We start from the raw sequence: 25580 nt of genomic DNA, 5'->3' as shown, positions 1-25580 counted from the left end.
TCTTTCTTTCTTTCTTTCTTTCTTTCTTTCTTTCTTTCTTTCTTTCTTTCTTTCTTTCTTTCTTTCTCTTTCTCCCTCCCCACTTCCTTCTTCCCTTCCTTCGCCCCTTTTTTTTTCCTTTTGTGTCTTATCATTTCCTTTTCTGAGACTCATCTTTTTATCATTCCGCCAAAGATTTCCTAAATCACAATTTCTCAAAATACTTCGAGAGCAACCCCCATAAAGAAGTCAGTGAGGAGTCATTAGTGTGGTTATGAGGTGACTCGAGGCCACATGTAGCAACCCCTGTGGGCAGCATATGAGCTCTGACAATACCAGCCCTAAGTCAAAAGCAGAGAAAAGTACAACTATCTTCCAAGTCCAGTTCATTTCATTATAAAATAGTGTCTTAATTCAAGGCATTAAGTAGCTTGCATTTTAACCAATTCTTTACGAAAACAAGTATTTTTGAAAATGCATTTAAAATCACACATGCACTTTACAATATAGAAAGTAGTATCCACAGACTTTATTCTCATAAGTGTATGAAAAAAAGACATGTGAGTGGAGTAGCATATTGTTTTAATTAAGATAGACATTTTCACTAGTACTAAAAATGGCACTGAACCAAGGAACTGATGTGAGTCTCAAACACAGCCTCAGAATCTTTACTGATATTCTCGAAAGATTTTATTCAGCATCTACGCTCCCTTCTCTGTCCCCTGCAGGAAGCCATGCCATTAAGTCTAATTTAAATGTACATCATCAACTAGAAGAAGGTAGACAAGAACTCAAAATACCCCGGCTATAATATACCTTCTGCAGCTGAAAGAAATACAACGGCTCAGGTGTGCATTTTATGTCAATGCGTGATGCAAGAATGATTCGGGTGGCTCTGCAGAATTACCAGGTATTGAACTGAAGGTGGAGTACAAAGTGAAGCGATAGCATCAGGAACCTGGCTGACTGAGGGAAAACGACAGGGCCATCTGGTGATTCTTATCTTCATTGTGTTTGCAATGAGACATTAATAACACTATAAACAGAATCTCTACCCTACTTGAAAGCTGACAATGGTGCCTTTGAATATAGAATCTGAAAGAAGCTTGTGATATGCCCTAGAAAGTAGATAATATGCTTCTTTCAATTTCACAGGTAAGAAAATTACTCCAGAGGGTTTTAAAGATAAAAGAACATCAAATATTAAATGTAGTCTATATGGGACTTCAAACTACCATCTTCCTAAGGTGAATCAAGTTGATTTCAATGATTTAAAATACAATGTGAGGCCGGGCGGTGGTGGCGCATGCCTATAATCCCAGCACTTGGGAGGCAGAGGCAGGTAGATTTCTGAGTACGAGGCCAGCCTGGTCTACAAAGTGAGTTCCAGGACAGCCAGGGCTATACCAAGAAACCCTGTCTCAAAAAAAAAAAAAAAAAAAAAAAAAAACCCACTGTGAACATGTACATACATTCAAACTCCTTTAGTGTAGCTTAATTGCCGCCAGTATGTATAAAATAAAATTTGTGTGGAGTCTAGTTTCCCAATCACAATCTCAAGATTGCTATATTTAATGATTATAATCAAGATGTAAAAAGTTACCTAAATATGTATACATGATTATCTTTTTTAACTTGTCAACCACATAATGAATGTATGCTTCAGAAAACCTCACAAGTATCAATGATACTTGTTTTAATACTAGGTTTTAATTTACATGTTAGTAAGAGCAGAGGCCCAAATGCCACCTTGCATGCAATGATCTATGTCATGTCATGTCATGCCAGTTTTTCCCTTCATGTTATAGTATTCTCCAAACCCAATGCAGAATACCATGAGTTCTTGTGGAGGCAGGAGATGCAGTGATAAGAGGCCTTTGCACTGACAAAGCAAACGTTTTGTAAGGTGATTTCAAACAACCTCCTTGCTCTAGGCTTTCTGAAGCTAAGCACTCCATTGTAGATTTCACAGTCAGACTTCACTTGGTAGGTGCCACAGAAATTTGTCTATCACCATCAGCAAAGCCATTAGCTACCTTTTTAAAGAAAAATAAACATCACAACCAAGCTGAGGAAAGTCTTAATTGTAATCTTCAATTCTATTCGACTTTTGACCTATAACCCTTATATAATATATTGACTTTAAAAAATCAGAGATGTCTCTGTTGAATGATTTGTATAGTGTTGTTTTCTCTGCATATGACAATGTTTACTGTGAAGTATGTACAGGTAGCCTCATGACATTCCCTTTTTACACACATTTAAAAACTAACCTTTGATACCTCGGATGGTGACATACTGGCATATCCTTATTAGTCACTGTAGCATTTGGGAGACCGAGGCAGGAAGAAGGCCATAGCTCCTGGCCAGTACTGTCTGCATAGTGAATTCCAGGCCAGCCAGCACCACATACTGAGATTACATCTCAATAATTCAGTAAGAAAATAGAGTAATTGATTAATACATCATGCATTATCTAGAAAAATATTAGAACTGCACAAAAGTCTTTTCAACTTAAATTCTTCTCTATATCTGCATTTAAGTGGCAAAATCAGAGTCTCTCATGTCATGTTAAAAACAACTTATTTGTTACTTAAGAAGAAATAAAGGGCTGGCATTTTAATCACTGGAAGTTAACATTTCTATACTTTCTGTCCTTCAGGCTCTTTGTTTTCAAACATAAGTAGTCAGTGGGATCCCTCACCAAAGTTTCAACCTGTGACACGCACACAATGTTTCCCATGTGGATTACAGGACAGATGGGCCTCTTCCTGCAGAATGTTCACCCTCAACACCTGAGACTCTCAGTGAAGTCAGCAGTAGCCCTTCATTGAGGCTCCCTCCAAGAGGAATGATGCCAGTCCAGACAATGGTAACCGTAGCAACCGTAACCTGCAATTCCTGCGCAGCTAAAGTGGGATTTATTGTGGCAGGGGGCAAACAGGCCAAGAGTAAAATGAAGCCGGGAACTACGACTCCTGCCACCTCCAGTGCCACACACTTTAATCAGAGCTGGCAGAAATTAATTCAAGAGGAATTTTTACATGGCTCCACTCTCGTTTTCTGCTTTTCTGCTTGACTACAAGAATCCTAATGAGACTCTCTTGATATCCCAAAACAAGGTTAGCTGTGCTTGAGTTTGCATCAAACTAAGGTATATGTTGCTTTAAAAGAAATAAACAGGTCTTGTTTTGATCTTGCAGTATCTACTGAAACCATTCAATGTTTAGAAAACCCAAGAGAACCAAACATTTAATTAGTCAAGTTATCTCTTAAATTAAATTTGGCTCTCCATAATTCATAATGCCTTCCCAGAGTGGTCACTTGCTCATTCAAGTTGCAAACCCAGAACCCAACAGAGGCTTAATTGAACACATCAGTTATTGAGACCTTACAAGGGTCAAGTCTCACACTAGACCCTGGGGGATATTAAATTTTTCCATAATATATGTGTGGAGAGTATTGATAAGCACAATTATAAAATAAAACTTACATCATAACTCACACATATAAACATGGTTTTAGTTTTCTGAATTTAAAAGACATATTTACAAGAGCATATCCCTTTTTCCAAACTATCAAAAGCATTGAAGACTTTTGCATTGGAAGGGAGGAAATATGACATAAAGACAGCTTAGTTGTGTATTTGTTACACTGGAGAAGTTAAGTTGTTATCTCTCTAAAGCAACAAGAATGAAAAATCCTCAAGTTTCCTCTCTAAAAACGTTTCCCTTGACTATAGTTATCAGTATTTTGACAATCTGAGGACATTTAAGACAAGAGTTGCTACAAGACCAATCAATTTAAGCAGTCCAAAAATCTATTCATTGCCAGTAAGAATTACTTATCCCATAAAAGGGATATTTGACTTTAATATTCATGCAGTCAGGAAGTTTGGTAGTTCTCAAACTCTTTGAAACATAATTTCCATGTCTGAACCACAAATAAAATTTGTATTCAAAAATAATGCAATAAAGAAGGCCACGGGGACATAGGTAGATATATTTTAATTTTTTGTTTGTTTTCTTTGGATTTGGGACGATACTAGATTAAGATGAATTTCTGTAAAGTGCCTCGGATATGCAAACTTAGGTTAGACGTCTGGGTAAATATAATAATACTCAAAGACATCAACTAAAAAAACCACAAAACAAACATTTACAACCAGATGCTTATCCATGGCACCATCAATGAAATTCCTCTCTAATGAGCCTGGATAAGCAGCTGCAAACTCAGATGGGAAATGGTGCCCCACACACTTGCAAACTGCCTGGAAGGTCAGGCTTATCTGGAAGATTTGTGTATGCTGTTCATTGGGTTCACCCCATAAGTGGCCAACCTCTTCAAAACTCACCACAGTCTGCTTCAGTTAACTAGCTCCAGATTGCCCCGGCAAAAAAATTTCCCTCCACTCTTAGGTGGATCATAAAAATGCAAAACCTCAGGATCAGAGGAGGAGCAAAGGGGAGGAAGGAATCTCCCTGTAGAAGTCGGGAAAACTGTGTGCTGTCTCGTGTAACCTGCACCCTATCATCCCAGGCTTTCTCTTTACTTACACTTTCCGTCTGTCAACAAGTGCTTGTAATTTTATTACACTGTCCTGTAGTTTACACAGAGTCGGGATTATTTTACAGAGTTCTGTTAATGGACTGGATAAACGGTAATGCTATTTAAACTAGTCTTCTGCTCCGGCCAACACAGCTGTGAGTGTACTACGATTTCTGAGCAAACATCTTGACCTGAGCATGCAGTGCTCTCTCTCCGCCCTTCCAAAGAGAAATTGGAGCAGGCAGCAAAGGGAAAGCATATTTGGCCGCCAGCAGCAATCAACCGTGTCAAATCATAATTCATATACAGTGTACCCTCTTTTTCTTTTATATCGCATTTAGAGTCTGCAAAATGCATGCATGCCTAGCATCTCATTTTCAGTCAAAAGTCGGAAGGTGATTTATTCATTATAAAAAGTAAAAGTAAGATTTATGATATCCAATTTATCAAGATTTCATCTAAGTAAACAATGCTAAAACAAAATACCAGTTTATAAACTGGTTAACATTCTTGGCTGGTAAAATGTAGTGAAAATATATTAAAGTATGTAATAAGTTTAAAAAAATAGACATGAATTAGCATCATTTGTGATGGAAAACTAGATTCCAGAAGTGCTGTTTTCCATGCTGTACATATACCTAGTTCCACTATGATCTTTGACCATGCAAATGTGGATTTCTTTTAATATGCACATGAAACAACTGGTCAAATGTTTTCTTTATGCTAATATTCTTTTCCTTTTATTTGTCAAAATTCCTAAATCTGCTGTCTCGCTCGATCTCCTTGTACAACCATTCCTTTCTGAGGGAGCATATCTAAGGCTACCACTGAACGTGGATTTTAACACATTTTCTATCTCCTACAATACTCATTTCAAGTGGGCAACTAGACACAGGTATCACACGAAGGGGAAAAACATGGAACCTGTAGTCTTGATCTTCACAGGTATTCTAGCCCTCCTGTAGCAGTCAGCCTTACAAGTTTTGTTCTGCTTGCTAACGACTCGTAGTACTCTTTAATTTTATTGGCCTTAGTATTATTTAAAAAGTACTCATACATAGTTTATTACTTTTCCACTCAAGAGAAACAACGCTTTGAACAATTTATCCACCTCTATCTAATCCTCGTGAAGCATAGGATCCTCGGTTTAAAACGCAAAGCAATCTGATTTGAAGGTACCGACCATCACATCTCCTTGATGGAGGTCCCGACACGTAGGAGGCTGAGTCAGGAGAACTGCTGCAGTTCAAGGCTGGCCTGAGCTACACAGTAAATTCTAGGTTAGCCTCGCCTACAGAATGAAGAAAAAAGAAAAAAAGAAAGAAGAGATAGATAAAAACCAGGATAGAAGGAAAGAAGTGTGGGAAGGAGGAAAGGAGGAAACAAAGGAGGGACAGATGGCGGGAAGAAGAGTAAGCCTCTACATTGTGATACTCCGTTAATACTAGCCACGATGCTGTGAAGGGCTAGGTTTAGGAATACATTTACCTCTGTATTGGAACTATAGATATGAACAATAGGCATGCTCAGTAGGTAAAATTATTCGAGTCAAACAGACATAGAAGTACCCCAAGTATATTTTCTACCCCTCACCCCTTTTAACCATGCCTTCAATGAGGTAGACAACTTTGTCACAGTCTTGTAGGGTCTGATGCCTCTTCAGGCAACTGCTCACAGCTCTCATGGGTTCCAGCACATAGATGCTTCAGAAAAATACAAAATCTTAAAACCTAGGGAGAAAATCTCTTTGTTCCACTATGTAATATTGTCAAAGAGGTCTAAATGTCAAACTGTATAATTTCCTGGTGGAGACTTTTAGAATGCATTAAGCCATTCAAAAACTCCTGGGGAAATCAATCCAAGTACTTCTAGAGAAAACATCCAACACTCTTGTTTGTCAGAGTGTTGAGGTCGCTTTGCACATTTTCTTAGAGTACAACTAATAACAGACAACAGCCATTCCATTTAAGTTCATTTCTGCAGAATATTTAAAAAAAGAAAACAACACATCAAAGGTGCTGTGTGTTGCTTTTGTATGCACACTGCTTGCAAAGTCACAGTTTAGCAAGGTCATCAGACATTAGCTTCAAAATCAGTTATTACAAGTTCCTTCAGCCCCTACCAATTAAAGCAGAAAGGGGATACTATTTAAAAACAAATCTGGCTATTACAACACTAAGTGTGTGTGTGTGTGTGTGTGTGTGTGTGTGTGTAGATATAATTTTATAGCAAGCTACATCCTACTTCCTTAAAAAAAAAGAGAGAGAGAGAGAGAGAGAGAGAGCCCTTAGAGATGACTTGTTAAGAGAAGTTCCTTTGATTTTTAAAAATACACTTGACTAGGACCCATTAAACAGCAACGCTCATGAACATGAGCAACGCAGCCAGGGATTTTGGCCTTCCTTAGGGAAACGATGTCAGGAAAGAGAAGATGTGGGGTGTCAGCTGGGAATGATCTTTGTATTGTGAAATGAAGTATCAGGAGGACTGACCTAGCAGACATCCTGTTTCCAGCAGGGGTGAGTATGAGAGAACCCCCCACCCCCACATACAGGCTTCTGGAATTGATAACAACAATATTGAACGTGTAGGCTACAAAGCTTTGGCTACAAAATCAAATTCGGAAAAGAGCAATGTGTTCACTTTCTCTCCAAACGCTTCCATATGGGACTTCCCGACACCCAGGTGGGGCCACTCCAGACAACTCCCTACCTATCCCAGCCGTCATTTCACACCATACCCGAGCATCAATAATCATTGCTATTTATTCTTGCCAACACTTTGTAGCATATCTGCCGTCTGTGCAAGACCATGCACACAGCTGAAAAAAATCTAATTTTTAAACCTTTTGTAAACGTGTTTTCCCTATTACACATCAGGTCAGGGAACAAGAATTCCTGGGAGGAAAAGCGGATTTCACCTAATCTTGCTGTGTGTGTGTGTGTGTGTGTGTGTGTGTGTGTGTGTTTAAAGAACAACTTCCCTAATGGTGTACGAGGTGTTTTGATGTGAAAGTCTTGCCTTCTAGCACATTGCAGAATTTGTAATTCTGGCTTCAAAAGAAGCACTTAGGAGAGAACATACAGCTTTAAATGCCTTAGGATAGATAATATGGACAATCTAATAAACACTATTCTCAAATTCACAAACTATGCTAAAAAAAAAGAGCTTACAGAAGGAACCCCAAGTTTACAGGAAACACTATCAACCTCCTTTAAAACTGGAAGACCAGTAGCAATTTTTTCCCTTCCAAATTTGAGGTTTCCTTTGCGCACTAGGCAAACCTCTGTATCACACCATAATGAAAACCAAGACTAAAGCTACTGCAATAACGCACGCCGGAACCACAGAACGCTACATAAACAAAGCTGCTGGAGCCACTGAAGATCTTTCATTTCTGTCAGAAAGCAAAAGGGCAACCTTCCAATCTAAGAATCTACAAACGAACGCATGGATTCCAGGAAAGCTCACGAAAACAGCCTCAACTCTATTAATAAAACACAAGGTCAATGCAAAGCAACAGCAAGCACTTGAGTATCTACTTACAGCCGGTAGAGCTTCGCAGTCCCGAGAAACAGCAGCTCAGGAAACAACTGAAGGTTATTTCTGTTTAAGCGCCTTTGGAGAAAACAAAACAAAACAAAACAAAACAGAGCTTATGTTACACAGAAAATACTTAACAGTGAGCCTTGCTGTGGTAGTGTCATGCTTGATCCTACATTTCTAGAAAGAGTGGTGTGACATTCAAGAAAATCCAAACACTACAATCCAAAAGTTGGTGGCGCCTTTTGTTTCATGGTTTACACCTTTTGTTACGTGGTGTGGCTGTTGAGGGCAATTTTCCATTATGCTTGCTCAGATGGTGATTACTGGGACCTAGAGTCCCAACTCAAAGCCCCTGCAACTTCAGACAAATAGAACACACATGATGGATCAAGGTTTCCTGTCTCAGACACAACTTCAATAGAGGATAGATATATTAGTACAGCAAACTCTATTAAAAGAATTCATATATTCAAAAAGGACTAAAATTTTCAGCAAAGGTTCAGTAGATAGGCCTTTCAATTTTATTACCTATTGATTTAACTGGGGGGGGGTGTCAGGGCAAGAGACAGTGTCTATAAGACTTTTCCCCCCATAAGTACAATCAGAATAAATATAAAAAAGCTCAAACCTCAATCCCCAGCTCTTGGCCTATCACTGAGTTGAGTTACATTGTGTTTGCTCACGTAGTGTTTCAAAGGTGGCACTGCTTGTAGTTTTATGATGTTTTAGATGCTTTGGGTAAGAGCGTAATTGCAACTCTGACCAAACCTGACTGATTTTGAGCTCACTGGGCATGTGCACACCTATTAGAGAAAGTGAGCAAACACTCTCCCTGATATACTTAACAATCCAACCCTGCCCGTTGTACGGGAGCCCTTTAAATCAAGTGAATGCTATCAGCCTTCTCTTCTGCTTCTCCCAAATCTAAGCATACTGAGGAGCAGTCCATTGGGAAATAGCTATACATAAATGATGTACAAGTGGCTTGGCCTCTAAGACCAATAATCACCCCCAAGAAAGGCAGAACCATGGGTAAGTCGTCAGGATCCAGGCTAATGGTTTGATGTTCTGATTTACTTAAAGGCTCATCAGGTGAATTAATTAATTAGTTACTTAGTCTCCAGCAGGCAGGAAGACCAGTGATTTCATTTTCTAAAAAAGCAGATCATAAGTGACTCCTTACTCATAGTTACCTTAAGGCATAAAGGCCTGCCTTCAGAAACTCTCCACTTGTAACCCCATATATCCAAGCAGCGGCTATAAGGACAATCTGAAAGCAGGCTCTGCATTTAAGTGGGCTGTAGAGCACCTGAGCAGAAGGTAGTAATGGTGATCAGAGCTTCAAGTACCGAAACACCTTAGGAATCGCTCATCTACAGAGCCATGCCAGCGTGTAGTAAAATCCATACCATGTGTTCCAAGGCATGTGAAGGGGGAAGAGGAAAATTAGTGGGGAAAGGGTGATTTGCTCCAATACATGCACTCATTTCTATGAATGAACCACATAATAAAGTTAATGTAAAACCAAAACTTCTATGTTTTTCTTTTTAATTTCTTGGGAATGATTTTGAGGATAAAGTACTTTCACCCTCCATCATTTTCCACCTTAGACAAAATCACTTAGTTGTGATTTTGTTACGATAGCATCTAAAAAATATTATTTGCAAGCATCTAAAAAAATCATTCTTGAGCATCCAAAAAAAAAAAAAAAAAAAAAAACAACACATTTTTGTAATAGTGACAATGAGAAGGTTTTGTTTTTGTTTGTTTTTTTCTAGGCAGCAGGAGCTCTCTGGAGAATGTATGCACAAAATGCCTATCCTGGTCTCTAGAATGACATACATGGGTTTCTTAATCATATTCCAAGCCCTGCATTAACAGAGCTGATCTGATTCTTCAGCCTGAGCAGGCATGCTACTTCAAGCCACAAACTCTGTACAAGGCAGCTGTCCAGAGAGAGCTTTCCCGTCCCATCACAAGGCGCTTTCTTACGTCCTCTGAAACTCCAGCTATTCTCTGTAAACTTCATACCTCCCTTGGCTGTGTCCCCGAGCGTTTGATATGACCCCCATGCACTGTATTAGATTGACTCATGTGCTGGTCTCTTTCCCACTGGGCTGTGAAACTCCTCAAATGTGAAGACCCAATCTGTGTGTTCCTTCCCCTTTCTCTGGCACTTACTAGGTTTGAACTGTATTAGAAGACAAAGCAATCTCCTGTTCTCATTCCGCACTCCCCGATCTTTTCTGGCATTTAGAAGGTTCTCATTGTGTTGAATGAGAAGTGAGTGCTCTCTTTGCATTTTGATATAGTTCAGTGAGGGGCCAGTATAATCACTTGGTATCAGGGCCACTTTGCTTTGGCATACTTGCTGAGCCACCAATCACTATCCAGCTAACCAAATACCTACCACCTAACATGCTTCCTGTACCCTAAACCTGCCCTTTCTCTTTCCCCAGCAACCACATGTTGTCAGCATCATAAAAAGAGCAGAAATAACTCGGTGTGTTTAAATAAACGCCAACACATCAGTGACCAACAGCTTTTTCTAACCTTCTTGCTAGTACATCAGCAGAACTTTATATATTATGTGAATGTAGTAGATATTTAAGCCACAGCGCGTGTGATGTCTTTCTTTTTATTGTTGTAAGCCTTTTCAGATTCCCAGTGGTTCTTAACTCACATCACAAACAATATCTGACACGAATTATGCTATATGGATTACTTCATTCACTTGTCCCAACATCCTTACAAATGAATAACACTCCATATGGTTTGGCGAGAAATCCACAACTCAAAAGTAGAGCTAGAAGTTTGGCTTCAGGCCGTGTGATTCCATACATTGAGAATCATCATCGCTGTTCCTCAACAACGCTTGAAAACAATGTAATGCTCAAAGTTTCCCTGAGAACTCCACAGTTTTGTGCAGTCTACTTCTTTTTAACATCTTTGAGCTACTCAAATGAAAATGAATGCAATTTAATTTCTAAAAGGCAATAGCTGTGAGAGCCCCTCCAAAAAAAGAAATCAGCCTGAGAGCCGGAGTTTGATTCTGGAAGACTTAGGAAAGTAGAGAGGTTGGAGAGATGGTTCAGTGGTTAAGAGCATTGGCCTTCCAAAGGACCCAGATTCAATTCTCAGAACCCACAGAGCAGCTCACAAATGGCTGTAACTTCAGTTCCAGGGAATTAGACACACTTACACAGACATACATGCAGGCAAAACACCAATATGAACGAAATAAAAATAAGTCATTTTAAAAGAAAAATATAGAAGGAAAGAAACCACTCCACAAAGATGGTCTGTGGCTCCCATTTGCAAACCTGAACATGCAGACCTCCTTGGGTAGGCAGACACACACACAAACATATACACATATATGCATGAACATGCACACACAATAATAATAATAATAATAATAATAATAATAATAATAATAATAGAAATAATAATACAATATTAAGTAATGATTCTGAATTTCCTTAATTTTTTCATGGAAGTAAATTTGACTAAATTTGTTTTGAACAGGAGGCAAGATAATATTACAAAGACAGGCAGGTCTACTAAGGAATGTATAATATATAGAGGCAAAAATTGAAAATGTAGCTTTATTGTTAAGTGTCTATATTTGGCTCTTGTTTTCTTCCATCAGTAATAAGGTTAAATGGTCAGAAAATGTTTCAATAAAATGTTACTGGACTCCTCCAAGTCCAATGAAATATTTCAAAGTAAAGATTCTTGCAAATGCCAGAAATTAAATTAAATCCTTAAAAGACATTTAAAAAAAAAAATCTACAGTTGTTTTAAAGGCCATTAAGATACAAAACAATTGCAAAAAAAAGTTTGAGAAAAAGCAGCCCCATCTCTAACACAACAAAGAAAAGATGAGTGACTTAAAGAGAAGGCATGATGTGAACTCCAATATAAATGAGGTGACCTTTAAAGGTGTTGTTCCCTAGACATGGAAACAGTGAATGGCTGTTCTTAGGATTGACTACTGATGGGAGACCCTGCATAAGTTACTGTGTTAAAAGGCTCAGTTTTGTCCAGGGACAGATGACAGGAGTATAGTCACACCAGTTCTCTGTCCTGACCCTGGGATACAGTCTACTCACAAAGTCTGAGAACCATTTGAGGACTCTCTGGGTGGTTGATTCCTGCATTTGGAAAGATACATGTGGTATATTTCTTTGAGATAGTTTTTCTTAGGCCAAAGGTAATCAAAGATCCTAGATCTCAGCCACCTCCTACTTCTGAGTATGACGTCAGATGAGTAAGTGACCTCAGAGCTATGAAAACACCATGGGACGCTGAAATGCTGAGTATCAACTACGTGGCTCACAACATACTTTCTGAATTATTATCTTCCGTTTACTCTTGGGATTTATTCTTGGATGGATGCTACAAGCATCTTACCCCCCTCGACTTTCCTGTCAGCTCAGTTAGTATTTTACCCCAAGATAACCTTCCATCTTATTCAAAATTCAAACTTTAAACAGTTTTACAAAATCCAGTGAAAGACATGTGCTTTGCATCCACAAATCAATGCAAATATACCTCAGCATCGTGTCTACTCCGAAATTCAGTAAATGTTACCTTAAGATGTATCATTGCTCTCCTACTCAGCATACATGCTTGATCAACAGTAAGACTAACTACACTCCCTTTTGACTCTTCAGATGCAATTTCTATTGCCCACTTAAAGCATTGTTCTTTGGAGCCCTGTAGAGCAAACACTTTTACTTTTCGAAAAACTAAAATTCAAATTTTCAACAGTTTTTTTTAAACATCTATCTTGTTTTACATAGCTGACGATTCTTTATTATTTTTATTTTCATCAGCACAATCCATGATGCTTTCTTCCTCTGTGCCCTATATTAAAAAGCCAACAGTTTTTAATAAAAAGGCTGTTTTCTGCTCCCAGCCTTCATTGAATGATACTCTACATATTAAGGGTGAGTATAAAACACTCTGAAAGAAAACATAAGAAAAACTACGCACTTTCTTCCTATCTTCTAATCCTATGAAGAAACTCAAAGTGAAAATAACAAATATGATGACCAAATATAATATATCCATATTTTAGGATATAAACCATCCCTAAATTCTACTTTTAAAAGAGAAGTTGTGTTAAAAATCTGTAGCTACAGTTCTTTAACCACAGTGTATCGCGCATTCCAAGAAACTGTGAACACTACCTCACTAATTCTTGCACTACTGGGATAACTATCCCTATTTGAAAACTGAGGGAATAAAGATTTTAAAGATGATTTGATGTAATCGAGGGGTATTGAAATTCAGGTACTGAAGTCTCTCTTATTGACTATTTCCAGATTTAAGATGAGGGAGAGTTTAGACGTGGCTAGACAACACAATCGGCAATACAACATGAGTACTTGGCATTAGGGATCTAGCAGTTGCTATTACAAGGCACCACACAGCAGAAATGGCTAGCGAGGCCACAGGAATACCATTATCACCACTGTCTAAAATAATGTGGCATAGTTTCTGTTCTTGAGCAGGATCCTGAATCCAACGTGGATGGATGCTATAAAGAGGAGAGGCAAAGACTTTTACAAAAAAACTCTTAAAATGACACTCCAACATCCATAACTTCAAGTCAGACTCTTTGTCCCCAAGATTCCATTATTACTAATGTCTTCCTGTCAGTCCAGCAGATGTAACTTGTTTTGAAAATAGGACAATACGTGTGAAGTCCATGAGGGAAAGAAAAAAAGCCCCCTCCCTATGCAAGCTTGTGAAATGCACTCTGGAAGGCCTGATTCAAGCGGAAAGATAGCCAAAAGCAATGCAAGACAGAAGTAAATGTAAAATATTTGACATTCACTGCTTCCACAAATACATTGAAACAGTGCAAACTGAACTCCTCATTTCAGGAGACGCATAAAGGAAACAGCATCCAGCAAACACTGTCACAAAGGATGGGCCCAAACCAGATGTGGGAAAAATAAACACCCTTGGCTGCCTCAGGATTCATGAAATGGTCCACAGTGGCAAAGGGATCTTCTCACCACTGTTTGACTCCAGCGCCCATAAAAACATTCTGCAGTGAATGTCTCGCTAAACTTGTAGCAGCACCCTCCCATGAAATCTTTCCAAGACTACAGTCAGTGAACAGAATTCAAAATTGCCCATATTGCTTAAATATGCACTGGAATGGAGGCATTTAACAACTATCAACTGCTTGACACATTTTATTTTTATTATACACAGGGTTGGATGTATTTCTTTAAGAAAAACATGTGAACATATATATGATACCAACAGGGATTTTAAACCAAGGTGTACACTACCAGAGAAGTGTCCCTTGAGATGAACTTAGATTCTTTGCCACGGAGATTAGTGTTGTGAGATTCTCTTTACAATAAGAGCTGTGTATGTGTTAGGTTGCATATAAGCTTGCAGGATTAGTGGGAAGAGGGGTCCTCTACAGCCTGGACAAACAGAGGATAAATGGTGCTATCCTTCAGACCTGTTCTACAACATTTTCTAAACTTGAACTCATGTGTTACAACCTACAATAATCTCTATGCCCCTGTTCCCAACCACGCAGTGCCACTTCTTTATAAGTAGCAGTACACTCACGGCAAGAGGATGAATTCACAACCACCTCAGAGAAAATCATCTTTTAAGTATTTGTTCATGAAATACAGAGTTTACTCAAATGGGATTTTTTACCCTAACGGGATCTAAATCTCTAAGTTTAAGGGTGATAAGTTTTACGATTAAGAATTGGTAAAAACTTTAAAATATTTAAGTTATCATATTTATATCCTGGGATCCCTCACATCACAATACTTTTAGGATTTTTGTCTAATGTCTCACTTGTCTAATGTCCCTGGCTTTAGAATGGAGTTGAGTTTGGACGTGGCTAGACAACCAGCCAACAGCATAACCGGTGAGTAGCTTTCACAGGTGATCCAAAAGAAGCGATTAAAAGATGCCTAAAACCAGGAGCAGCTAGATTAGTCATTTAGCCCTGCTCCCCTCTGCTTTTTTGTCTCAGCCCTGCTCCCATCACCAGAGCCTCAAATAGCACTACAGAGCCAGCCAGCCCTCTAAAACCACCTATCCATCCAATGTGCCTTTCTACTTACGGAATTATTGTAAAGATGAGTATTTGATATTTGTGAGGTTCATTCAAAGCCACGATTTTCTATTCCTGACTGTTGCCCCCCCAAACATAAGCTAGACAAATATGTGTTTCATTTTGAAGTATCATTATATCAAAAATTCCAATAATATTCCACTCGTGTTAGGAGGGGATTTTCAAAATGGGAGGAACTGATTTTACTAGTAAGATGCCAAAGTCTCCCCAAGAGAGCCAGAAAACAGAACTCAGGGAGTACAGCCTGACCATAGCTATGCATAGATTGCCAGTGATCAGCACAGCTTCAGCAGCCTATGGATTTGCAACTTGGAAAAAAAAAAAAACACGTAGAACATTATATACCTGAAATTAATCACTTTTAGTGGAGACTGGTGAAGCTATTCAGTGTTCTGTGAAGTATAAAGGAAAGCATCCTTTGATTATCCTAAATATTCTGTGTAACTTACTTATATGGATTTTGGTTTTGCTTAGTTGGTCTGGATTGAATCAGTTTATAGAGTAACTTCATTAGATTTCTCTATGACTTTCGTATTAAACAATAGGAAGCTATTGTATTTCAAAGTGCATGATGAGTTTTCTCCCTGTGATGCCCCTGACACCTTCCTCTAGGATAAATTGTACTTCTGACAAGACAAAGCATTCCAGGCACTGTGGCATGGCATATATCAGGCCTGGGAGTATGGCAGCAACTGTCCCAGCAGGAAGTGACATGTGCTCGTGGGGTGCAAGTTCCATTACAACCTGTCCCATTCACAGTGACTGATAACCACATGCCAATGAAACCTTCATCATCGGATGCTCTTCTTACCCACAGTAGCAAAAGGGAGTGACTTGAAGTGGAAGGAGGGAGTAGAGAGGGACAAATGGTTTGAGATGAGAAGAAAGGAAGAAAGTAAAGGAAGGAGAAAGGAGGAAGGAGGAAGGAGGAACAGCTTAATATTTTGACTGACATTACTTTAACCACATTAATTAAGTGGAAACCTTTTTTTTTGTACCTATACTGCTTTGATGTACAAGTTTGCCTTTCTAATCTCACAATGTTAAATTTAAGTTAAAATAACCTTGGTTTCTTTTTTTTTTAACTAATTAAAAACTCACTGCATAAAATGGTATATTATTTTCTATTTTCAGATCTGTCTTTTCTTTATTAAGTTAAAATTTCATCAACATTATAAAAAATACCTAACCCTTGATGTTTTCACAAAATATCTTCCCAACATGGACAAATGCAATTACTGTATCATTTTAAAATGAAAACAACTTAGAACCATACATTGGATGTGAAAAAAGTTGATGTTTTTTATTTTGTTTTGCTTTACATACAAAGGAAAAAAAAAACTGAAACCATGCTTTTCTAGGTGAATGTCTATTACAACATAAATAATTTCTAATGCATTGTGGCACAATTTGGAATTCAATTTGCAGTTTTGCATCCACCTTACTAACAATCATGTAGATTATACAGTCCAGAGTTCAACATTAATCCATCTCCTGTTTCTTACATTCCCTCTTGAAGTTATGTAAGTAAGCAAGTTGTTCATGTGACATTAATGACTCTACATAAAATAGGGGTAGATGTTGTAAGACATAATAATCTGAACATGAAACTCACAAAAGAAGGTAGGGTTTTTTCCTTTTGTATTTTTATTGTTTAAAAAAATAAACTGAATAAAATTTAAAATAGTTTTCTTCACAGTAGTGTTGAATGCATTTCTTAGTAAATCTGCCTTGGTATTTAATATATTTAAAAATAAATATTTGAAAAGTGTATCCACAATGTTCCTAAGAAATGGCTTAGGATTCCAGAGTCCCAAGGAGATGAATTGGCTGTCAGATAACAATGCACTTCCATCAGATGGACTTGGCAGTTGTAAACAAATGGAATTTTCTCAGCTTTTCCTCACAAATATGAAATATTTGCTCTCAGCCAACAGCTGGGGTGATTTAAAGAAGTCTTGCATATATATTAGTTTCCATTCAAAATTACAAGCCCTCCTCCCACTCTGCCACATCTGACTTGGTCTTTGTAGAACAGAAAATTGTTCAGAGATGAAGTGACATTCTCAAGGGAAGTCAAAGTTAAAAAATAGTTTCCACTTACAACTCGAATCAAATTTCAAATTAGATGGCATCTTTAGGATTTTCAGAAGAGCTAATTTATTTAAGATGAAAGTTCAAATGAAAGTCTGAGGAGTGGCTTTAAAAATTAAAAAAAAAAAAAAAAAAGTGTGCATTGTTCTTATGTTCCTAAAGACTGAAAATTACAGTACAAGTAGATGTGAGCTACAGAAAGTGCCATGGAGATTACTGGAATTTAAAGGTAGGTTCAGGACCAAGTTATTAGTACGTTCCTAGTCTAACCAGAAGACACTCTTGACAAAACTGCTACTGTTCCAATGAACATTTAATTATCTATTCAGTTATCAATATACTTTATTTTATTATAAAGTACATTTTATCAATACATACTACACTGTATGGTGTAAAATACCTTTGTGAGTTACTCACTAGGTGTATCAGCTATGCCCAACCATCTAGGAAGTAGTGCATCAGTAAATACTTTCAGAGTAATTTTATAAAGAGGAAATAGGCTATGGATATAAGAACTTGAATATGAACCTTTCTTTTTACTTCCTCAAAAGGTATCTCAGTATAGAAAACTAATTCATATATTATTCTACAGATAGATTCTGTATATCATAATATTTGTAATGGACAAAGTTTTAAAGTAAAATAAAGCAGATGTTCCATGCTTTACTTGAAGCAATACAACCACAGCCTGCATATTCCCAAATATGTCACAAAATTGCAAGCCAGTTTCTTACATTTAGACAATGACAGAAAATTGACCTTTGCTCTTGTGCTCAGTGAATCTGAATATAGGCTGTGCACCCCACAACATATTTAGATAAAAGTATTTATTATATTTTTACTAAAGTGACTGTTAAGGAAGGCATGAAAATTTATTAAAATAATTATTAGTGGTTTTAATTTTAGTGCCCTAAAAATGAAAACATAATCAAGACAAATGAGATCTGTTGATTACATTTCATATTGCAATTGCTATAATTTCTGATTTCAGATATAAAATTTGTCTTTTATGTATATATATATATATATATATATAGCTAAATAATATATATTATAATATATATAAATAATATATTATAATATATATAAATAATAATATATATTCTTTGAACATAACAATAGTCAAGTAATTCTTATATCTATAAGAATTTTTATGTCTAAAAACAATATTTTTAGAGTGCAAAATTTACTCTTAAATTTCATGAAAAAGAAATGCCAGGAGCAGATGACCACCCATCCTACTTTAATAATCCTTAGCTTATTTTTCTGAGCAGTAATATTTTAGAAGCTATTATAAACAATTAAATAGAACTGAGGATAGCCACTATTATCAATGTTCACTGTAAGTGTTAAATATCAAACAGATCACTTATCCACAACAACCCCTTTTAAATTTCCTAAAGTATCAACAATGGTTCACTCAGTAACAGCGTGGATGCTTACAAGATTCTTTGCTAAGTTTATCTTTCCATAAAGTACAAATAAAATCACTCTTTCCTACAGGAGGTTAGTTTAGTGTCAAAGCAAGGATCATCAAGGAAATATCTGGGAAGCCCTGATCTTTCAGGCTTTAACACAAGTTCCTGTTCTTTACCCAGGACTCTGCTCTACCTTGGAAACCACTTGTTTCTGCCTTTTCTGCTTAAACTTTAAAAGCTAAGCCACCACGAAACTGAAGACATAATCCTTGACATCCAAGTAGCTCTAAACACACAGACATGTTGTCAGGGGTTTGGAACTGAAAATACTTACAGTCTTTCCAGCTCCTTAAGATCCTGGAATGCTCCCCTCTCGATGGTGCTGATCTTGTTTTCCATGAGCTGACTGAAATGCAAAATAGAACATGCTGCTTAATGTTGCCATCTGAGGAGGCTGCAATTCAGCAGCAGCAGCAGCAGCAGAAACCTGCAGCCCCTTTCTGACTCTCCCATTCTATTTTGTTCTGAATTGAAAGTCACTAACAAAGTCAGTAATGAATCAAGAGAGAGAACTCAGGGGAGGGTGGGGCGGGGGGGGCAGCTTCCATATAGACAAGGCGTTTATTTTAAAAAATACTGAACGAGTTTCATATAGCAGTTAGTCCTGAAAAGTAAGATCTGAAACCTAAAACTCCAGCAACAGTCCATGAGGGGCACTCAGAGCACAGGAAAACTTTGAGAGCTGTTTTCTTTTAGTGATCTCACCTATGCTCCTAACTTAGGCATTCAGTAGCTCAGTGCATGCCTAGTTTAATGCTGACTTGTGGATGCACATTATCAATGGGATAGGGTCACAAGGACCAAAACTGGTCCTTAAAACTTAACATAGTAAGCACAGAAGTCAAAAATATTTGGCCACCGGGTGTAAATATTTACAGACCCGTGGGTAACACAATTTTGCATAATATTGGCTCTCAAACTAATGGTTAACTCACACCTAATTTAACCCACTAATTAGTGCAGTAATCATGCTGCATCTATTTATATCAGCTATAGAGCTATAAAAATGTAAGGAATGCAAACTTAAAATGAGATGAGATCAATATATTTATACATAAACATCCCCGCCGTCAAACTTTGGGAAAGATGAATTGCATAATTGTAATGTTATTTTTTTTTCTCTACTCTTGGTTTGTAGGGGAAAAAAAAATTGTCTGGACTCTTTGACTTCAGTAGTAAGAGAAAGCAATCTACTGAAAGCTTCCATGCTAACTGTTAAGTCCTCAATATATCAGATTTCGACCTTTATCTACTCCTATTGTAAAAACAATGATTCCGCATTGGTAGGCCCCTAAAATAAACTAATGATCTGAGGTTCTTTCTGTCTTATCATCCCCACCACATAGCCACTTCTTAAAGGCACAGATTTCAATAAAAGTTGTACAATGAGAAATAAAAAGAAATGAAAGACCTTGAGGGTTTTTTTTTTTTTTTTTTTTTGGCTTCTGTCTTCAGAACAGTTTTAAGGCTATGAACATTTAGTGCTTGTAACAAAACAGGCCATTTTCAAAACAAAACTGAGATGCAGAGCATGAACACACTTACAGAACTCTGAGGTGCCTGAGACCAGCAAAATCTGTCTTCGTGATCCTCGTGATGTTATTTCCATTCAAATCCCTAAGAGACACCAAAAAATTAAAGTTCCTTTTTTTTTTTATTTCTCTCATATTTGGTCAAAGTAAAACTTAAAACAAGTTAGAGCTTTAGGGGGGGAAAAAACCTTAATTCAATTAGTGTGGCTTAAAAAGTGAGCTGGAGAGGAAGGGAAAGAAGTCTTTGAAATAATAGTTCATAAATGTCTCATGTTTACAAAATTCTTGCTGACATATGACAAAAAAAACCTGAAGTGATGATGCCATCAGTTACCCTGGCTTTTGTTGTGTGTTTGTGGCGTGTGTGTGTGTGTGTGTGTGTGTGCACACGCTTTCGATTTGCGTTTCTACAAGAATGTGGGTATTTATTTACTGAAGTATTCTGCAATTTTGCTCTTATTTTTAGCATAGCCACCCAGAAGTTTCTTTCAGGACACTTAATGAAAAAATTTTCTCATACTATTTGAGGTTTTTGTTTTTTGTTTTGTTTTTAAATTAGAACACTCAGGAGGTAGGTAACATTGTGGCCAAAATTCCTGAGGCAAAGAAAAGTGTTGTGAGGGGGAGTGCAGTACCTCAAAGACCTTCCCCTCCCCACAATTCTAGGTCCCTGGGGAAGCTGAACTCCTTTTAGCTGGTCCCTTACCCCACCACCACACCACCCCCCATTGTGACTGTAGTTTAAACCACCAGTGTGCACAATAATGGAAGCAGGATTTGGCCTTGACAAGTGTGCTTCATTTCAACACCACATTTACTTCAGTCACATTCTTCTTTTCTGGTCAACAAGTAAATTTTTTAGGGCTTCATTCATTCACAATAAAACTAGCTTTTGGGAGACACTGCCTTCCTTTCTGGAAGTTCTCTTCCTTTGAACGTTCAAACTTTTGTGCTGAAATCTGTATTTAAAGTTTACTTTGCTAACCATTGAATTTTATAAACCAGCACTGAGAATGTGGTTTTCTAAAAACTCCACAGATCTCTCATAAAGGATTTTTTTTTCCAATCACTGGGCACTCCCTGCCAGTTCTGGAAACCCAGCCCTTTGACAAGTTAGTGTTTACACTATCCTGAAGGGCATGGAATGACAAGGAAGACTAAATCAGAATTCCTCGTTGCTCTCTTCCTTGTCTTGCCAACCTACCTCTCTGAATTGTCTCTAAGGTTGTGAGAATCATTTAAGGGCTATTTGTTATCTCGTGAGATCCAAACCCCAACAGCAAATAAATGCTCTAAATCTCACCCTAAGGAAACACCCGCGTTAAGGCCCAACAGTGGGAGACAATCAAGGGGAGAGCCCTAGTAGAGCTGGAGATGGCAAATCTTTCCAAAGGAGAAAGTCCTGGACTTGGGCCTTCAGACAGAGGGGGACGCAGTTTGCATAAAGAGGAGGACGAGTGTGTGCAGAAGTGTTGTCCTAGGGTTTCCCTTTCCCTTGGCTACACGCAGACCTAGCAAAGAACAGGAGTCTCTGCGCAATCGCCCACGCTACACCAACCCAAGCCATCCGCGCCTGCCCGGCCCCTGCGCAACCAGGAGAGCCCGGCGCATCCCGGGGGCTGGGGAGGGCGCGTGGCGGAGGGCTCCTCTTCACAAAGAGAGTAGCTTCCGCGCTTCGCTTCCCTAACTCGGGAAGTGCCCCACCAGGAGCGCGTGGTCCGTCATCCCCGGGTCTGCGTTTATTTCTTCATTAAAGACTCGCGCAGACAGGGAGGCGGGGATGTCTGCGGGCGACCGAGCGCGAAGAGGGGCAGGCAGAGCAGCTGCCACCACGTGAAGGAGCTCACAGATTGCCAGAAAGGTGCCCCAGGGCATACAGCCGCAGCAGGAAGAGCTGGAGGGGGCAGCCCGGGCCACGGGGTCACCAAACAGTTGGGCCCGGCCCAGTGGGTTCTAGATGAAGAAACAGTGCTAACTTTACTTAAACCCCGGGACGCAGTCTTCCCCGAAGTCTCCCGCTCCCTGGAGTCACTTAAGGACTGCTACCGTTTCTGCCTCCTCCCTGTAAATGAGAGGGGCTTTAGAAAGTCGAGGTAGGAAAATGATTCAGGTCCCACAGAGCGGACTGCTACTGTCCTAGGGTACTCATCCTTCGTAGACAATGAAAAAATCGCTCAAGCACTCTAAGGCTCCATATCCCCTCCCTCAGTACTTAGAAGGGTACATAAAGCCCCGGGAAAGAACATTTTTTTTTTTTTTTTTTTTTTGGAAACAGTTCGCCACCCCTTCTTCCCCAGTCTGAGGCAACAAAGTCCTGAAATGACCCGTGAGTGTTTGCAAGCCCAAGGTGACTCTTGGTTTTGCAGTCTGGGAAATGTGGTCACACCTCCCTTGCCCCAGGCACCCTTGGATTCTAGTTCCAGGCGCCTCTCTCCTCAGCCAGAAAGAACTGGTCCACAGTGCACAAGCAGTTGCAAAGGGCGAGAGGGGTACAGGAAAAGGGGACCACGCATAGCTGCCAGCGACCCGCCCCTCCTTGGCAAAGGCTCCTCCCAGTTTAGTGCCCTTTCCAGAGGGCCCAACCCCGGGATCCGCGTGCTGAAGAGCCTCTGAGGGCTGCACCAGGAACAGGTTTCTACCGCACGTGGACTTTTCAGGCTGGACGCTTGAGGATGTGCTACCTCAAAAGGGAGTGAGGGAGAATCAGGGAGGGCAAAGTACCCATACTCACAGTCTCTCGGTGTTGCGGGGGATATTCCTGGGCACACTGCGCAGTGCCAGCCCATGACAGTCCACTGTGCTGCCTGAACAGGAGCACTGGGCCGGGCACGCCTGCGGCGCCACCTTGTTTAAGATCGACAACACTAACCCCAGCGATAGGGACAGTGTCTGCCAGCCAATGCCACTCATCTTCCCTAATAGACTCCTTGCTTTGAGGGACTTCTCTTGAGCTTTCGGTTGCGTGAAAACTGGGCAGTGTCCGAGGCCCAGTGCTTGGGGTTGGGCTTGCAGCCCACAGCACCCGGGGAGATGCTCACACAGTAATCTGGAACAGTGATATGGGGCAGGAGAACTGACAGAAGCACACGTCTTTCCTCTGCTCTCCACGCCTTTCCAGCAGAGCAGAAGATCCGTAGGCAACTTCAGGTTCTGAATATCAATAGGCCCGACTCAGGCTGGGAGTAGACTCCGGAGCAGCTGTGAGGACAGTGCGCGACTTCAACTTGGCGGTAAAAGAGCTCCTACTTGCAGTGTCCGCGAAGATGCAGAGGCTGGTTGCTTGAGGACGGGGGAGGACTTCTGATCCCACGTACCCTCTAGCACATCCGATTCCAGTGGGGGAGAGTACAAAGCTGAGGAGGGGACTTAAACAGTAATGGTGGCCCCGATCAAAGTGGATTCCCCCGAAGCTAGAAGGCGCAAGGGCCTGGCAGGTCCAAAGCAGAGCCCTCGGAGAGACTGGTCATGGCGCGCGTGGGGGCGCACCGGGTATTCAGACAGCCTTGGGGGCGCCGGGCGGTGATGCGGGGCTCAGGGCTCAGCTCCCGGGGCCTCTCCACTCCTGCGGCACAGCAGCAGCCCCAACCGTCTTCTCCACTTCCCGACAGCCAAGGATGGCTTGCACACTCACATGCACTTCACTGGAGGATATCTTGGCAATCCCGCCTCCCTCCCGGCGTCCTTGGCGACGCTCTGCACCAGGGCCTGCCCCTGAGGTCACACAGAGAGACAAAAGGGCAGTCGGACTGCTGCAGCCTTGCAGGAATATTCACTAGTCCTCACTCCTGCAGAGGGGAAAAAATCCAGTAAGCCAAGTTGAGTAGGGAAGCTCCTCTGGCTGGGGCAAGATTTGCAGATAGGCGAGCCCAAAAGAGCAAAGCAAAGACTAGATGTCCGCGATGCCAGTGCTGCTACTGTGCCCTGATGGGTGACTACTAGGTAGGAGGCAGAAAGATGGGGATCTGCTACCCTGGCAGACCCCAGGCGACAACCGAATGGCAGTAGAGTGTGCGCGCTCTTGTCAGCCACTCTGGTCTCCGGGAAACGCCGCAGCTCCGCAGCACACACCTGACGGCACAGGTAGAAGAAACAACAGCGACGTCCTGCTGTATGCAGCCGTTCAGCCACCCCTCGGGCAGCCCCTACAAGTGGGTCCTCAGCCCCAAAGTGCAGGAAGTTTCCCCAGGCGTTGGATCTGGTCACCCACTGTCACAGGAGGAGTCCAGCCGCAGACGTTGAGATGCCGCTTAGCCCCGGACTTTGCACCTGACTCGGCGACCACAGACTAGGCAGCGCTTGGCTTCCAGCCCCTTCCCCTCTCAGGGAGGCTTTCGGCACTCGCGGTTCCCGGGAGGAAAGTGGAGAGAGAGGGAAGGCGGAGACTGAGCAGGGACTGGCGCTCCAGAGCCCCAGGCAAGTGTCTAAACAATAGGACGGACTCCGCAGCCTAAGTCTCGCCTAGCTGCTGGAAGGTGGGTTGTTGTTGTAACTGGAGTTGTCCGCTCTGGCTGCTGGGCGCAGAGCGCAGCCAAACAAAAAGACCCCAGTCCGCGCCTCTGGAGTCGCCTGTGGGCCCCCGGGACGTCCCCTTTTTCTCCTCAGTACTCCCGCAGCTTCAGGAAAGCTCGGCAGCTCCGGCCTGCGCCCTGAAGCCTGGGCGCTCCCATCCCTCGCCGCCGCCGCCGCCTCCTTCTCCTCCTTTTTTTAAACCACCGTCTGCGGCAGCCACAGCCGCCGCCTCCTCCAGCCTCCGCCGTCCAGGCGCTCCGTAAATAAATAAGCCCAAGTCCGAAGTTAAAGCGGCCGCCGGGCTTTATATAGCAGCCGGAGCCCCCGCCCTTGGCTCCGCCCCCGCAAACCTCGCCCCGCCCCCTGGCCGCGCGCGGAAAGCCCGCACCTCGCCCGGGAGAGGTGAGGCCCAGGCTGCCAGCTCCGGCTGCAGGCAGCGGCGCGCGTTCCCGTACGCCCCTGCTCGCGCCCAGACTCCTAGGATCGGGCAAACTTGGCCACTAGAAAGAGGAGCCCTGGTCCCCGCCACGCAACTCCTTGGCCCCAGAGATGACCGGAGCCCAGAGACCGAGGTTCCCAGCGGGAGAAAGAGGAGAGGGGCAGCTTTGAGGGCGGCTCATAAATAAATGGAGAAGGCAGCGCCTCTGTCGCAGCTTTTTGAGTCGCGATCCTAAAGGGGACCGCTCTGGGCTTGCAACACTGAAAGAGAGAGACAGCGAGATTATGATTTTAAAATTAAAACAAAACAACAACAACAAAAAACAC

General features: G+C 41.0%; 1 protein-coding gene across 6 annotated transcripts in view; it reads right to left on the bottom strand.

The window, feature by feature from the left end:
- The window catches only part of Slit2 (slit guidance ligand 2), a 338233-nt gene extending 313137 nt beyond the window's left edge, over positions 1-25096 (bottom strand). For all 6 annotated transcript variants that reach the window (XM_021210679.2, XM_021210680.2, XM_029545132.1 and 3 more), the window contains exons 1-4: positions 23038-25096; positions 20320-20391; positions 19049-19120; positions 8074-8145 (exon numbers count right to left, since the gene is read on the bottom strand). In XM_021210679.2, the coding sequence (XP_021066338.1) occupies positions 8074-8145; positions 19049-19120; positions 20320-20391; positions 23038-23216 (395 nt within the window). In that variant the 5' untranslated portion in view covers positions 23217-25096. The remainder of the gene's footprint in view (positions 1-8073; positions 8146-19048; positions 19121-20319; positions 20392-23037) is intronic.
- Positions 25097-25580: the final 484 nt, after the last annotated feature.

Source organism: Mus pahari, chromosome 13 (assembly GCF_900095145.1).
Source record: "Mus pahari chromosome 13, PAHARI_EIJ_v1.1, whole genome shotgun sequence".
Classification (NCBI taxonomy): Eukaryota; Metazoa; Chordata; class Mammalia; order Rodentia; family Muridae; genus Mus; species Mus pahari.
This window is presented reverse-complemented; position numbering and strand designations above follow the sequence as displayed.